Source organism: Chanos chanos, chromosome 1 (genome assembly GCF_902362185.1).
Source record: "Chanos chanos chromosome 1, fChaCha1.1, whole genome shotgun sequence".
NCBI classification, from domain to species: domain Eukaryota; kingdom Metazoa; phylum Chordata; class Actinopteri; order Gonorynchiformes; family Chanidae; genus Chanos; species Chanos chanos.
In genome coordinates, this window is record NC_044495.1 from 28,372,555 (window position 1) to 28,390,051 (window position 17,497).

The window sequence follows — 17,497 nt, forward strand, 5'->3', positions numbered from 1 at the left end:
GGTTACAGTATTTGGACAGAAATTAAGTTAAGCTACTTGGAAAGCATGCTTGGTTGGACCATCTGATGCCCAACATGCATGCATGAAACCAATATAAACACGAGGAGAACATGCAAACTCCACCAAGAGAGGACCCATAACTGGGACTTGAACCTGGGACCTACAGCTAGACTAAACACTATACCACCTTCCCCTACTATATCTGCTGTAATTATCATATCTAGACTCATTTGTGGTTCAATAGGCACAATATTGTACCAAGTATTAAATGAATTCAATGCCAAGACCAGAGTATTACCGGTTTCGAGTACAATCGAGTTGTTAACCTTTGGGATCTACAAAGCTCTATTTCACTGAATTCATTCTTTCATTAATATTTCCTCAACTCTTTCTGAGAACTACTCTTTACAGAAATGCTCATCACTCTAACATATGCCATTTAGTGATAGATAGATAGATAGATAGATAGATAGATAGATAGATAGATAGATAGATAGATAGATAGATAGATAGATAGATAGATAGATAGGTAGATAGATAGATAAATAGATAGATAGATAGATAGATAGATAGATAGATAGATAGATAGATAGAGTATAAATACCACTGTATTTACAATATTCAGAAACTACTGTACTACTAGATAAATAAAAAATAAATTGAATACAATAGAATTTACAATAAATCTCTAAATGTATGCAAATTAAATGTAGAACAAGGAATGCGCATTTGTATTGCCCCTCAGAGGATTCCTATCCACATACTTCAGTGACATACAAAATCCTACTCCAAGCCTTAATTTGTTAATGATATGTCATAAATTCATGGGAAGACATTCAGCCACACAAATTCAAGGCTACACGTTTTCAATGATGACATGAGCAACTTCACAGCTGTCTTTAAGCGCACTGAGTAGAATTCTTTCACCATATGAGCTACAACCTTTCCCAAATGACGTGTAATAACAGTGTGCTGGTCAGATTAGACTATTCTCCAGCCTTTTAGATGTTAGGTGAGGTCAGTAATACACAAATCTATTGACAGAAAGGGGGGAGGGGGGCATAGAGAGAGAGATTGTAGATATTAGATTTTGGATGCCATCTTTGTGAGAAAAACTATTGCAGCCACACATGAGAGCACTAAAGAGTTAATATGCGTTCTTGTATTGATCACATTGACAGTCCATTGGCAGACAGTCCCAAAACATTTTTCAACATTTTAACAGAACCCTTTTCTACACATCTGTCTTAATCTCCATGACTTGTCCCAGAGGAAGGTCCTAATATGCACATTGACAGCGTGGCTGTTAGCCCACATTTAGGCAAGTTCATTACTCATCCATGTAAAATGGAATACCTTTACAATCCCAGGGGGAGTGAAGAGGTGGGGAGTTGAGCTATCATTAACTGCACTGTGCCATGTCATTGTGTTAAACTGTGACCTGTCAGTAAGGTCAGGGGTCTCATTAGCGCCATACTGGTGAGGTCAGTGCTCATTGATTTCTCAGGGCTGTGGGAACATTTTGGAACATGGACTGGTTACAAAATAACCCTCACTGGTAATTTATATCAATTTGTATCTTTTCCAGCATTACCTATGGAGAGAACTGGAGCAGACTGAGTAGCCCAACAACAGTTTATATTCTGTACATATGGGATTGGGCAAATGCAACAAATGTCCTGTCCTCTCCGCTTAACACCTTAAAACTAGCTAACAGTAAAGGCTAATAAGCAGCATCTGCTTGATTATTCCAGACAGGTTTCAACTGTGAATGGTAGAGATCTAGTAAAGCCAAACTGATATTATAATGAAAAGCCCACTGAGAATAATGTTCACATTTACAATGCATGCAATTAAAGCCTATTGCAATGCATTAGGGTGGTTCTTTTTTTTTTTTTTTTTTTGTTAATCCAAGAATGCTGAGCAGACATCTGTGGACTGATAGAAACGGTTGGGGGGGGGGGTGAAAGACAGAGTCTCTTTTCATTAAGGAATGAGCAGTTGATTAGATTTGTGACTTTGACAAGCTAATTGACGGTTGTTGGAGGGAAAACACTTAATCACTATCCACTTCCACTCGAAGTGAAAGATTCTTCATCTGAGACGTCACTGTAATGAAGAACATTAGAATGCATTACGACCTGTGTGTTGATCGCTTTAAGAAAAAAGAGGGAATAATCGGAGAGTGAGTGAGAGAGAGAGAGAGAGAGAGAGAGAGAGAGAGAGGGAGACGTAGAGAGAGAGAGAATTAGAGAGAAAGAGAGGGGAGATAGAGACTGACAGTATTTATGAGGGTGGGCGAGTGCTACAATATGCTTCTGCTCCACTTCACAGATGCAGTGTCAGAATGGAGAAAAGATAAATCTAGGCTTCCTCCAAGACAAACTGAATAGTGTTCAAATATAACACAAAAGGTACAAAACCCTGAATGCCGAGACCTCCTGTACTTTCTGCTGCAGCTGAACACCATCTGCTAACCTCCGGTATGTGAGTTACAATGACATAAAACAGTGCCTTCATTCATTGGACTAATGATCTGAGCTTGTATGGTCTAACCATATGGGTGAGCATTGTGGGATAAATTCTAAATTTTTGGATGCAGAGCAGAGCTGAATCACAGATCTGTGTGATGAATGACAATGATCAGAAAGTGTGAGAGTGATTCATAGAGTCTACTTGAGATTTCCTTGGTCATTGTCAACACTTGGACCTTTAGCTATGCACAGAGCTTACACTTCCATTCCTCTATCAATCATTACACAGGGGGCTCTCTCCCTCTGTCTTCCTCTCCCTCTGTCTCCATTCCTTCTTTGTGCTTCTTCTCAAATCTCCTTCCATCTGCTGGTTTTTTTTTTCCAAGGCCAGGAAAAAGATGGCCCAGTATCTATCATTCCTCTGAGGCCAACATTGTCATCATTCCACCATAAACCATGCCATCCTCTCATCCAATCCTTATTTATCTATGCTCTATCCCTCTGTCTGTCTGCTATCCATCTCCTCACACAAAGAGATCGAGGTGCTGACTGCTGCGTGGGGTTAAACATCTCCACACGGCTGAGGTTTAGACTTACAGAGAGAGGAGCTCGTTTTGACCTACCAATGGAATTAAATGCTGGGTAAGGAATTTTAAAATGATCCAAAAACCCTTCCCCTGTAAATACCAGATGTGTAAAGCAGTCACAAATCTTAAAAAAGGGAAATTCTTTTTGAGTGAAATGCTGGAATACAGTGCTTTAAAAAACAAACAAACAAACAAACACAAAAAACAGCAGCTGTAAAATTCTTATTGTAAACTCATTGATAATGTAAACTCAGTTCTATTTTGACAGAAGGCAACATGTACCACGTCTTTGTCACCATATCTTTCTAAATGAACTGTAATGTAAAATTCTAATTCTCGCCTGTGTGTGAATTTGGAAACTGAAAAAAACTAAAAATTAACAACAACAACAACAACAGCAACGACAGTTTTAAGTATATAGTATTCTCAGCAGTCAAAAAAATTCTAGGTCTTCTCACCCAAATCTGTGTTGATATAGAACGGTGCCTGCTGCTACAGCATGCGAAAAAGGACGGACAGTTTTTTTTTTCTCACCGTAGTGATCTTTGGGTGGGTGCACTTGCTGTTGAGTCCGTTGTGTTCCAGCCACATGCTCTCTGGGTGGGGGCAGTGCTGTTTGAGGGTACAGCGGTTCTCTCCCTTACACCAGACACATCCAAACAGTGGGTCTGCCTTCAGGCACAGCCCGCAGCTTTCCCGCCTGGCCTCGCATTTGTACAGGTGAACTGTGAACATGGGAAAGCACAGGTCACACTCACAGGGACACATGGAAGATGAACGGAAAAACCACAGAGCTGTTGATTCTGCAAAATAGCATACTCTCTGGTTGTGTTAAACTGCGTCTCTGCTCTCGGCATTGAAAACCATGAGACATTATAATATCTTTTCTCTTTCCCCCTATCCCTCTCTCCCTCCCTCCCTCCCTCTGTTTCTCGCTCAGCTTGAAGGACCACAGCTCCTCGCCTCTGCTCATCCCCTGCTCTAACATCCCGTCTCCATGACAACCAGACAGGCACTTTTAATTGCCATTAGATGTTTCTCTGATCTGTCTGTCAAATTACGCCCCCACAGCACCCCACTCCTCTAGTCAGGAGAGGAAATGTGGAATATGTGGAGAAATCTCTTACACTCATTCTCTGCTTAAATTAGCTGAACCTTTGTGGACGTGTGCGCACACACACACACACACACACACATATATACACTTTAAAAAATTCTTAAATTTCATTAGATGCTGCATGCTCAACTTGAATCCAAATCCCAGCTGATTAACTTCAGATGGCTTAACGTTATATCTCAGACCATGGGCAGGCCTAAATGTCAGGCTCCATCTATAGGGAAATATCTCAGGTTCGTTCTCTCAGAGCCACGAGGTGTTAACAGCTCTCTCTGCTTGGCTCTGAGATGACCGTGGATCAGGTGTCAGAGATGGGGTGAACTGTCTAATGGCTGGGCACACTCCGATGACCCATGTGGGGCCCTCCTGCCAACACATGGCAGTACACAGAGGGCTCATTCAACACTGCACATTAACAGGAAATATCTCCAGCCATGAGATGCAGGGGAGAGAGAGGAAGCATGGAGGGGTGTGAACTTAACAAGCAGATCAGGGAAGAAAAAACAAAGGGGGAAAAAGAACTAAAGAGAGTGAGGGGCATGGAGAGCCGAGGCTGAGGAGGAGAAAAAGAAATGTGAGATGAGAGGTGTGAAGCTAACGAGGTGAACAGAGGGAGAGAGCGCTGAAGAGAGAGTGATGAGAGAATGAAAGTAGGAGTGAGACCAATAGAGAAAGGGAGAGAGAGAGAGAGAGAGAGAGAGAGAGAGAGAGAGAGAGAGAGAGCCAGGCCACGTTTTCCTGTAGCATACGGAGAAAAATGAGAGAGGTGGCGAAGTTAAGCAGAAGCTGAGGAAACTGCAGCAGCCGCTACCTCCAAGGTGCCTGGGGATAGATACTGACGGCCTGTTGCCATGGAGACCAAATCCAGGGGCAACAGTGTGGCAGGATCAGAGGGCGTACCTTTGTTTTCAGCCGGGTTGTCGATGCTGAAGTCGCCGTTCCAGATGACCGTCAGATCCACAGGGAGACTGCTCATCTCCATCCCATCATATGAGTACTGTCACCATGGGAACAGAGCCAGAGAGAGAAAAGGAGAGCAAAACAGAGAGAGAGAGAAAAAGAGAGAGAGAGAGAGAGAGAGAGAGAGTGAGGCCAGCTTTACGACTCCTTACCATTCTAGAAATGTTTTCCTCAAAGTGAAAGGGGTCATGTTTCCCTACTATGATATCGCAATGAGATCGACATCTGGAATGATCTATATATTATATATATTGTCATCTTTTATTTACACAATCTGACCTTACATAAAGTATGAATCAGTTTCAACTTACATAAATAATGAAAGCTGTTACAATACTATTCACATAGTTTCCAACTGATTCACTCAGGCTCATCAAACCCTTGAAAAGTGTCAGAGGAGTTTTCTAACAATGTGTCACCGTGGTCCCATATCAAAGTCAGGGAGTGTTATATGTGCTCCCGTATCAGAGTGTTATATGTGCTCTATCAGTAGCAAATGAAGCCTTACGGAGGTGTTCTGACACTGGACGCTGGAGCTGTTGAAGCGCAAGGCGGGCACTCTCTGCTCTACACCCTGGATGTTGAGGACACACTCATAGCCACGCTGGCCCGACTGGGGCTGGGGCAGGTTCTTGGCCCGAAGGGTGATTGGCTTTACCACGTTCACAGGAACCAGGATCCGTTCGGCCTTGAGCAGATGCGGACATTCCTACAGCAGGAAGAAGATCAAGACTGAGTCAGTGCTGAGTCACAGACTCACGATCAGTTTGTTGTCACATGGTCCACATTAGCCTAGCTGCTATGACAGTGTGGTCTAATCTTACAGTTAACGCCTCATTCTTTCATTTCAACCTGACAGCTTTTCCATTTATTTTAAGAAGCCGAGGGCTATAGCTAGGGAAGACTAATCACTCCTGTATTCACAATCACAGTACGGATGACACATCATTAGATCCACATGCCAGTCTTTAGACACATTTGAAAGAATTTCAGGGCAATTTTCAGTACAAAACTCCATGGGTACTGAGTGATATGCCGTAATAGTTACATCCTTCAAGAATGAAAACGTCTAGTCTACATCATGATTTCAACTGATCAGTTACAAATATTTGTACAAGGGGGCTTTAAAAATACAACTTAGACCTGCCGCCCCTGCAATAAAAGAGAAAACAGACAGAGTTTGTTTTAATTTTGATTGCACAAAACTCTTAGACTCTTGAACTTTGTTCAGTGTGCCTTTTTAACAGCAGGCTGCATAGGTCTAAGGCTTTCACACACACAGACACACACACACACACACACACACACACACACACACACACACACACAGAAAAGAAAAAGAAAAAAAACACTCCAAGGTTTTCTCCTGCAAGTGCTGCTACTCCCTGGTTAAGTCGAGCTGGAGATAAGGCCCACAGAGGAAGCAGATAAGAGTTTCCGGCTTGTTCCTGGAGTTAGGAACAGCTCTCTCTCTCTTTCTACCTCTCTCTCTCTCGCTCTCTCTCTCTCCCTCTCTCTTCCAGAATGTACGATAACCCTTTTTTGAAGTTCATTAACATAATGTTACTAACTCACTAAGAAAGACTGATTGGTCAAAGCATGAAAACTTCCATGACAGTCGTTAAAAAACATCATTATAGACATTTCAGGACAGAGGGGAATAAGGCTTAAAAAAAACCTGCCAATTGTTATTTCAGCTAAATATGAGAGGCTATAACAATGTAAAGTAGGGCATGAAGCGGTTATGTGAGTTCTAGCAACAGTTATAATCTTATTAGTTTCTGTTAATCTAGGCAATATTGTGTTTCAAAATATGAAATTGACAAAAATACTCCTATCATAAAATAATGCAGATTGATTTGTAGTGCTCTCCAGTATAGTTACTTGTACTCTGTATTTGCCAACACACTGTGAATTGAGAGCTGTTTAAAGAACCGGCCAAATGTGATAGACAAAGGACTGGGTAATATAAATCAACATATGAGCAAAGGTGTTTGTGAACAAGAAACCCAGTTTTAAAGAACCATCAGGGACTGCTCCTAACATGAACATGCAAACACACACATACAAACAGACACACACACACACACAGACACAGACTCTCAAACACACACACACACACACACACACACACACACACATACAGACACAGATAGACACGTGTGTAAGCTAACTCTGATGGTGTAAATGTCATCACACTGTAAGATGAACAGCACTGACCACCCATCTAGCAGATCTCCCTCATCATCTTTCATTCTGACAGCAGAGCTGCAGAGTCAATACTGAATTTTACATTTCACACACACTAACACACGCATACACACACACACACACACACACACACGCACGCATACACCTCTCACCCTGTCCTCATGCATTACATTTATAACACTGAGTTTCTGAGTTTCTCACTCAGTTCACAGCGCGCACACACACACACACACACACACACACCCACACATGGACATACACACTTATCTCAGCATAAATAAAGATCTAATTGCAGATCACACTTACTCACCCACACGCATATTTTATATTCTCACACATGCATACACATAGCACGCACTCACAGAAACAAGCGAGGCTTCATAACTAAATGCTACTTCCTATCTACAAGACACACTGTCAAAACACGCACACACAGACACACACAAGCTAACACGCACTTATTGACTCCTTTAATACCACACACTGAAATGCATGCCCACACACATGCAGGTTATTAAAGCTATCAGTAACAGGTATGATGTCAGCACTGTGTGCTTTGAGTAGGGATGGTGTCCATAGTGGTTCCCCTGAGGCTAGCTCTGTGTTGACCCTGCCTGACCAGCCTGCATCCACAGCTGTAAATCCCCAACTGAAGGGCAGCTAACACCTCAATAATGCGATTCAGGGCATTCCTGCAGCTCAGTGCCCCTCTCCCAGGCCTGTGGACACCTCATAGATCCTCCACTGGATCTATTGTCCCATTACACTGATATAATGTGTTACGTGTTTATCGCTCCTAGTCTAGTTGATGAATAGAGAACAGGAGAAATAGCCCTCTTCCCTCGATTCCTCCTTCCTTCCTTCCCTCCTTCAGCACAAACACGCACACACGCACACACATGCACACGCGCTCACACACACACGCACACACACACAGACACACACACATGCACAGAGAGTTTGGCTCTTCACTCAATCCCCCCAAACTGTGCTACTGCCCCAGCTTTCTCGTCTCCTATTGACGGATGCGCAGAGCCAAGTTGGCAGCTTTATGGGGAAAGTGATTGACTCAAAGCATAACAACGGAATAATTGAAGGCTGGAAGGCTCTAATATGGAGTCTTCAGAGACTATATTCTGCACCAGCTTTTTGTCAAGCCAGGTTATTAAGTCTTTACAGGGAGAACACACAGAGGGAGAGAGAGAGAGAGAGAGAGAGAGAGAGAGACATCTGCATTGCTAAAGTCTGGTTTCTGAGTACACCCTTTCTCTCAACATCATGTCTTTTAGCCTTTCTGTGATATCTTTCTTACTTATTTTGTAAATTCTCAGATGGAGAAGGAATCATGCAAACAAGTTTTCAAGGGAAGATCCACACATTCTCTTCCTCTAAAACATTAAACCTAAAAATGTACTTAGGGAGGAAAAAGAGATAAACAAAACAATGGGCGACTACCACTAAGAGAGAAGCTGATGAGTCAGTGGTGAGTGCTACAGGATGTGAACCTGGTTGTACCCAGGCTTTGGATTAGATCAAAGAGGGCTCTTATGTATACCCAGACCAGGCTGAGGCAGGCTGGTCAGGGTATACATACACATAGCTATAACAAGCACAGCTAGTGTCCACCTGACTGTGGTGGTTACACAAGCCTTGGAAAAGAGATGGCACCGTAGAGGCTTACTGGAATCTTCTCGAATAAGCACTATAGAAAAGTTAATTGAAGACAAACATCTTAACACCAGGATTTCTCCAGCAATGCTATATATATACATTCATTTTGATGATGAAATTCCTCCGGCTTGTAAAAGAAAAATCACAATGCAGAGATTGAGGAGAAAGATTAAAAAGAGATATAAAGATAAAATGTGAGCATTATCTGTGCCTGCACTAGAGAGAAAGAGCAGTAAAGCGTGACCCCAGGAATAATTGTACTGAGACGCTCAGGGGAACACTAAGGTGGATGCCATGAGCTGGAGAAACACCAGGATGGAGAACAGAGGAAAAGAGCCGTGTGGCAGCTTTTGAATTGGTAAAAGTTGGTAAACTAGACAAAGTTTGAGCATGCAAATCCAATGGTAAGAATTGAATCCAAAATGAAAATGGGACAAAATTTATATTCAAATAAAACTGATAGTCTAAAGATTTCATTTTCAAAACAAACAAATAAAAATATGTCTACTGCTTTTAAAATTTAAGAAGGTAGTTCATTCTTTGACTTCCTCATTTCTAAACCTCCTTTATGTACCTCAAAACTTCACCTATCAGAGTAGAAATTATTCAGTGTATTAACAGTAAAACAATCAATTAAACAAACACTTTAGATTCCAGGCTCAAACTGGGCTTTTTGTGTGTGTAAATACAAAAAAAAACCCCTCAAAGTACAAAGCCTCAATGATCCTTAAGCACAAAAACATCAAATGGAAATCCACACTGGCTTAGCAGCTCTCTCCATCATATTTCTTCCTGTTCCCTTTCAAAGTTGGGACGACAAAGTACCAAAGTAACATCCTACACCTGTGGCCTGTAAGCCCTTGTGAAAATGGCTTTTTCTCTCCCCCCCCTTGCTGGTCACAATATGTTTATAAGAGTAGAGAGGAGCAAGATGACTCAGACAGCAATCATCTCACATGTTTACTACCGCGGAAAAATCACACACTGTCTGGCTCCTGAATCGCCATCATCTACAGAAGAGCCTGTATAATTAGCAGCCTGAGAGAAAGAGACAAAAAGAGAGAGAATGAGAGTAGAGTATGTGTGGCGGAGTTGGCACACACGGAGAAGCCCATAATTAGAGCAGTGTGATGGCAGGGTTGGAAGATGAGGAGAATCTCTCTTTTCTGTCAGCGACGCTCACAGACCTGGTGGGCGATTAACAGGCTACTCTCCAAATGGGCACGGATTCATATTTTAACACTACCTCTACCTCTTCTGCTTTCATTTTCCTCAGCCTTTGTTTCTAATCATCCATCATTTCTTCCATTGCTCTTTTAGTCCTGAGGGAATGAGGTATGCCACCGTCCTCTCCTCATGACCACGCTGAACCCCTCCCTGCAGCTCAACAATACAGAGTCCCTCCAACCCATTACACATGTCAATTAACATCTCCATCAGATAAGACTCAGTTTAACACAACCTTCAAACATTTCTTTTCACATTTGAGACCTCTCTCTCTCTCATTCTCTCCCTCACTCACACTCCTCAACGAACCATTAGGTCTGCTACAAACACGTTCTTTGAAAATTCACGTTTGGCAGTAAACAGCGATTCCATGACTCTCTCCTTCTGATGCCCCTCAGGAGAAATGAGGGGAGAAGTCTACGAGAAGCGAAGTGAGACGTCTGCGAGAAGCAAATGAGCGTTTAGTCATGCAGTGTAGTGCCAGAGGCGAGCCAGGAGAGAGAAGAGAGCGAGACCAGCCACAGTCACCACTGACAGCCCTCCTCTCAGCCACAGAAGGACAGGGAAGACTGCCTCTTTAAATATTCATGCCCTCTACATCTGGAAGACCCAGTCTGCTTATCCATTCCCGATTTCAAATATACAAACATAAATTCATCTGCACTATGAGAGAGTGAGAAAAAAAAACCCCACTGAATTCAATTGCTTTATGCAGTTTTGTGCATGACATCATTTATAATGCATGTGCATACAACAGACTATGTCAGGGACTGCACATAGAAAACATGTGAGGAGAAATATAACAGATTTGATCCAAGAGAACTGAACATGAATAAGCAAAACATTTAGTACAGTTATCTTCTTTCATAAGATGAGAAAAATAAGCAAAAAAAAGGTAGATAAAGATTTTTGTTATAAGACATTGGGGACATTTAAATGTGAGCAAATTTGTCTCCATTAGTTTTAACATAGGAGAGAGAGAGGGAGTGGCTTGCTGGTATGATGTTGTTGCTTGTGTTGTTGGATAGACCTGGCTGTTCTGGCACTGTGAGTGAGTTCTCCAGCTCATGCTGACAAAGCTTTCATCTTAGGGAGGCCCCTCGCTTCATCAGCCATTCAAAGGCATTCACGGATTACCACGATCGCTTTCCAAAACTCAACTAATTGGAATAAAACACAGAAATTCATCTGCAGAGGGTCGCCGCCAAAGGTCATCTCATTTCTCTGAGCAAAGTTGACTCGGTGTGGTCTTCTCTGAGGATTCAGCAGTAAACAGACAAACTCATTAATTCCAAGCAAACGGTGAGAGCCAAGGCAATCCGAGACCCCCGGTATGGGGGTTAATGAAATCCAAATTAAACTCATTAACCAGACGAAACACCTGCCTTAAAACAACAGTCAAACAAAAACATGACGTGAAAATGTCATTAGCATGTGCTAACAGCAAATCCCTCCTTTATTTGGCAGTTGTTGGACACACAAATAGAAATCCCAATATTAACCTGGTCAATATTGGCCATGAGTGCATTTGATAATTGGAAAGGCAAATGCACGAAGCTTTAGCGTGATGTAAATAGGCTTTATAAAGATGGTATTAAACTATAAACGTCAAGGTCTAAATTTGTATGTTTGACTCAAATGCCATACCTTAGGGAGATCCAGATTTACATGTCTTTACATATCACATGCCAAAGCAAAAATAATCACCTCTAGGAGCCTAGCTCATCTTGCTCTTCAGTGACTGGTCCCACCAAAACGACAGTGAACAACATCCAATTTAGCCTCAGGGAGAAATTAAACACAATCTCGCCAACCACACCAATTTTCATCAAAATACCCATGTCCCACCCCCCGTGCTCTGACAGAGAGAGGCATGGCTTGTGTTTGACCCTCCTGAGTAGCTGTGGAGATGATAAAAGAGCTCTTAATTAATCTGATGGGCCCGCTGTAGCCTCAAGGCAAGAGAGCAGTGCCAATATTATTGATAATTTAGATAAAATAAACTGTCGGTGGGAATTGAGACAGAAATGGGAGGGCTGAAAAGCAAAGCAGATTCAGAGGCATGTAGGAGAAGGTCCACAGAAACACTCATCTCTCACACAGTATCTAACATGGCTTCACCTACAGCTCTGAGAATGAGATTTGGGTGAGACCAAACTGAAAATGTTTGAGAGACAGTTGAAACCACCAGGCGTGAGAAAGCCAGCAATCAAGACTCACCTCTGGCTGCTTGACTCGACCCTCTTGGAAGGAGCAACTGCGTGGATCATGAGTGCAGGTGTGTCTGTATTTACACCAGTGACACTGATATGGGCTACCAACACAGGACAAACAACTGAAAGAGAGAGAGAGAGAGACGGAAAGAAACTAAGATAGGGGGAAAATGTTTGGGCAAGAACCGCATTTCAGTCCAGGCAATGAAAATTCAAACCCTATTCACAAAATAATGAGAGAAAGAAAATCAATAAAAAAAAGTATTAATAACATAAAGGAAATAATAAAAACAAACTCAATATTAAACAGTCAGTGTAAACAACTCAACTGGCGCTAAACATGGCAGATACCGATTGGTGACTTCATTTGAAGCCATAGTGTTAATATTACATTCATGTTTTGTCTGTGGTAATGACTGAGATGAATATGGAGGGATACGTACGACTTGTGGACGCTGCAGTTATAGAAAACAAAACTGGTGTTGGCAAAGGCAAGGCCTGTCTCCTTAGACTTGAGGTATAACTGCACAATCTGGTGATCACCTGCAGAGCAAAGAGGGAAATACGTCAGAGAAAAAGACCACTTTGTTTCCATTTGCAACAGCTCGTGCACAGTTTCCATAAAGCCACACTCAATTGTTCTCAGAATTGTTCTATCAACTGTTAAGCAATCCCGGCACGGGGGGACATTGTCGCTTCCCTTATCCATTCTTCACTATAAAAGGTGTAAGGGAATGTGTGAAGAGTGTTCAGTTTGTCATTAAACTCCTCTTAAAAGAGAACCAGGAGCAGTGTGGATACTCCTATGGGAGGATAACCAGGTGCAGTGCTGCTAATGTCCACTCCCCACAGAAATATATTCTGTCCTCTTACAATGCAAGTCACAGGCAAGAGTTATCTGTGCCAATCCGCAGATATAAAAACATCTTCACTAGAGCCTTTCACAAAACCTTTGAAATGGGAGATTAGAAAAAAGATGAACCTGTACAAGTTAATGGAAATGCTACACAAAAGGGGCCATCACTGGCGTCCTTTTGTCTGAGCTAATGAAGGAGCTCATGTTTAATTCAAAGAACCAGACGCAGAGACCTCACCTCTCAAAGGGAAAGAGCACTCTTCTTTTTCTGTCTCTTTCTTTTCCGCCCTCTCTCTCTCCCTCTCTCTCTCTCTCTCTCTCTCTCTCTCTCTCTCTCTCTCTCTGTTTCTCTAATAAAGCCTGAATCATACATCAATCAGTGTAAAGTGTGGCTGACAATAAATCTATCCTAATTAGTTCCTCGAAATGTTACCTTGATGGCTGGCACCTGAACCACAAATGGGCGGCCACAGGCCCAGTGCCTCTGTCTATGAAAAGCACCTCCTTTAACGTGTCTCAAAGAGAGAGAGAGAGAGAGAGAGAGAGAGAGAGTGTACTGCGATAGTGAGAGAGAATTACATACGGGATATGGGACACAGCTAACAAATGACCCTTCACTGTATGTGTGTTTTCGTGTGTGAGAATGTGCATGTGGATATTGGCACATTTGTGGCTTTATCCTCACATCAACAGTTTTTTAAATGACTTTCATGCCAAACTGCAAAATAAACGTACCAAATAACCATCTGTACCCCGAGGCTCACTCTGTTCATTAACTTCACATCTGTGTGTGAGTCACTGTGTGAGAGTGTGTTTGTGTATATGTATGTATGTTGTATGTATATGCATGCGTGTCTGTGTTTGTGTGAGTGTGTATACTGTGTCTCATTGTCCACTGGGCCCTATGAGTTTGGCTCTTTCCAGAGGGTCCTTCAGTCTTGTAATTTCATGTTGGTCTAAACGCCATCACTCCATCTTCAGTGACACTTATAGGCATCATTACTCACGCAGTGAATCAAACAGGCTTACAGCTTGCCTCTTACTGCCACTAACGTAAACCACTTATCTACTCATTCACATTCATATACACCTCATATTGTAAAATGTAAAAAAAAAAAAAGGACAACTTCTTAGCAAAGCTTTTCTCCTTCATATGCCATTTACTGCTTTTATCTTAACACAATTTCCTCTTCTAATGGATGAGTTACACCATCCATTAAAGCATCTTGATGGCTATTTCATGGGAAATATGTTGTACCTTGCATTTTGACTCATATTGTTTTTTAATTTTTTATTAGTCAAATGAGTGCACAGAAGAAATTCCCTTTATTCTAACAAAACATACTGACTTTATTATATCCATGTTGAGACATCTCCATATTATGAAAAATTACCAGCCTCAAGACAGCATCCCAGATCTGAGCACTTTTCAATTATACTAGGTTTAACCAACCACATCAAGAGAAGAGGAGAGAGGAAAGAAAGGGGAGAGAGAGAGAGAGAGAGAGAGAGAGAAAGAGAAAAAAAAAGAGAGAGAGAGAGAGAGAGAGAGAGAGAGAGAGAGAGAGAGAGAGAGGATCGGCTCTCTTTTTTTATCAGGCCCAGTGAATGCTGTCAAAACGTTTTTTCAGCCTCAGTGGCTGTGAGTATGAAGAGCATCATCAGCCAGGAGGATTCAATCACTCCTATCCTCAAATTCACACGAGAGAGAAGAGAGAGAGAGAGAGAGAGAGAGAGAGAGAGAGAGAGAGAGAGAGAGAGAGAGAGAGAAAGAGACAGAACAGGAAACCTGCTGATTATTATTCACTCAATTACAAAACATGTCCTGCAGCAAAAGTCAACAGCTCCAGGCAAGGTAATGAGAAACAACAAGAGCATGTAAAAGCCAGACTACACTCAGAGGTATAGCTTTCCTCCCTCACCGTCGCATTCTCTCTCTCTTATTCTAATGCATGAGATGGAGATGGCATCAGCGCAGGTTAAGTTGAAGGCAGATGTTCTTACTGGTGGTTTTAGGTGAATGAATAAATTTGGGCACCTTGGTCAATGACGATACGTGGGACTTCCTTCTCTGCAGGAGAGCTGCACTTGATGCGATTGCCTTCGACCAGTCCGTCCATCTCAACAAGGTCCTCAAATGTGCAGTTCACTCCCGCGGAAAGCTCTGGAACATTATGAGCCTCCAAGATGAGCTAGAGAAGGAAGAAAAACAAAGAAGGTGAGAGATAAGCAAGAAAGAAAGAAAGAAAGAAAGAAAGAAAGAAAGAAAGAAAGAAAGAAAGAAAGAAAAAGAAAGAAACCACCAATATTAGGATTTAAATTAGTATGTCATATCCTTATATTTACAATAATTGTATTTCGTGCTGATAAAAATGTGTGAGGGAAAGAAAGAAAGAAAGAAAGAAAGAAAGAAAGAAAGAAAGAAAGAAAGAAATTCATCTAACATCTCCATTTTGCCTCAGCCATAAGAGTGAAGCCAAGCTAACAGTCAAACAACACATACACACACACATGAAGCAGTAGCATAAATATCTGGGTCCATCTGCACCCTGTCACGGTAACCATTGAATCCTGACTATTTCCTGCAGGAGAAAACGTCCAGAGCCCATCATGAGCTTTCACTCTCGCATCTATCACCAGACTCTGACGTTAATGCCTTTCCACGGACAGGAGAGAGAGCGAGAAAGAAAGAGGGAGGGGGGGGGGGGATTGGGGGGGGGGGGGGGGGGCAGGTCAGCAGGGCGAGAGGAATTCCGTTCTCTTGAGTGATTTCTGCCATTAAAGCCCCAATGGCCACTTTACAACTCTCATCCAGAGTGCTCCCTCTCTCCCTCTCTCTCTCTCTCTCTCTCTCTCTCTCACCATCACCTATGATGCCATAGGGTTCTTTGCCTCCTTCATTCTGATTTCAGTGCACACATACAGCTGAACATTGAGGTCAGAGTAATAGAAATGACCACAGGAAGAGAAGAAGAGAGGTCAGAAACTAAAACTGGGAGAGAGGGACAGAGAGAATAACAAAGGCGAAGAACAGACAAAGAATAGAAAAAAAAGCCTATGCATTCTTTTTTTTTCAAAAATACCACTGCGTAAGCTCCTTTCCCTCAGCACGGGGTGCTTGGTTTGACTTTAAAGCAGTCGCAGGTGGAGATTCTCCTTGAACACATAGTGAGTGTGTACAAACAGGTGAAGTAGGTCAAACCCAAATATCCATACAGATGGAAACCAGCAGCTGCATTACATTACAGTTATGGGCCTGAGACCATCTCTCATCATACAGAAGGGCTGACCCGCGCTGTTTTTATATTGCTATTTAATGAAACGTCCAGGCTATAGTTGCAGATACAGCCGTTTCCATTTAAGTGCTAGACACACACGAGGACAGGTGCCACAGCGATCCAAGGATTTAATTTATTTTCCTTTTTAAGAAGGGGTTACGGAGAGAATTCCTTCAATTACATTTGGAGCAGTCGGCAGGTAAGCTCACACGGGACCAGATGAATATGAAAATCAACTTGCCGGCGTTGAAAGACTGTAATGTCTTGCACTGACTCATGGGATGTTGTCCCAACTGATTCTCATTTCTGCTCCTGGTAATGAATACCAACACACTATATATTCAAAACAATCAGATGTCACTACACAGTCCAAGTACAGAAGCGTCAGTTTAATTACTGTGAGGGTTTGGATTTAGTTGGACTGGAACACACTGTCCCGTTTCTGACAGGGACATACAGCTGCTATGTCTCACTTATTGTGTGCCTGTCTTGTCTTTTGTGATGCTTCAAGTAAATACGTAAAATCATTCTATATCCAAATTAAAAGAAAAGGTAAGCAGTGAGCTAGTAACCATTCACCTAGTGACGGGCATTCAGAAAACCTTCAACATCTCTGGCCCTGATAAGCATCAGAGACAAACCGTAAATTTAACTGTGTACACCCATTGTTTCACAAAATATCGTTTTCTATTGCCCTATCATTTTAGATTCTCATAAAGAGGTATCGTAGGAAGGGCAGGCCTCAGACTGCACAGCGGTGCTGGGGCAGTACGTTTAATGTCTTTGGAACACTACATTTGTGATGGCAATCATAAAATAAGTGCTGTGAATGTTATTTGATTAATTGCATTAGCATGAACTTTTCACACTGTCATAAATGTGTGGCAGTGGAAAGGGGGTTAG

At 42.2% G+C, this 17,497-nt stretch overlaps 1 protein-coding gene across 2 annotated transcripts in view; it reads right to left on the minus strand.

Annotated features, from left to right (window-relative positions):
• Positions 1-17,497, minus strand: part of plxna4 (plexin A4) — a 195,959-nt gene that overhangs the window by 38,676 nt on the left and 139,786 nt on the right. For both annotated transcript variants that reach the window (XM_030785978.1, XM_030785970.1), the window contains exons 7-12: positions 15,355-15,508; positions 12,904-13,003; positions 12,468-12,582; positions 5,647-5,847; positions 5,079-5,175; positions 3,596-3,786 (exon numbers count right to left, since the gene is read on the minus strand). In XM_030785978.1, coding sequence (XP_030641838.1) covers positions 3,596-3,786; positions 5,079-5,175; positions 5,647-5,847; positions 12,468-12,582; positions 12,904-13,003; positions 15,355-15,508 — 858 coding nt within the window. The remainder of the gene's footprint in view (positions 1-3,595; positions 3,787-5,078; positions 5,176-5,646; positions 5,848-12,467; positions 12,583-12,903; positions 13,004-15,354; positions 15,509-17,497) is intronic.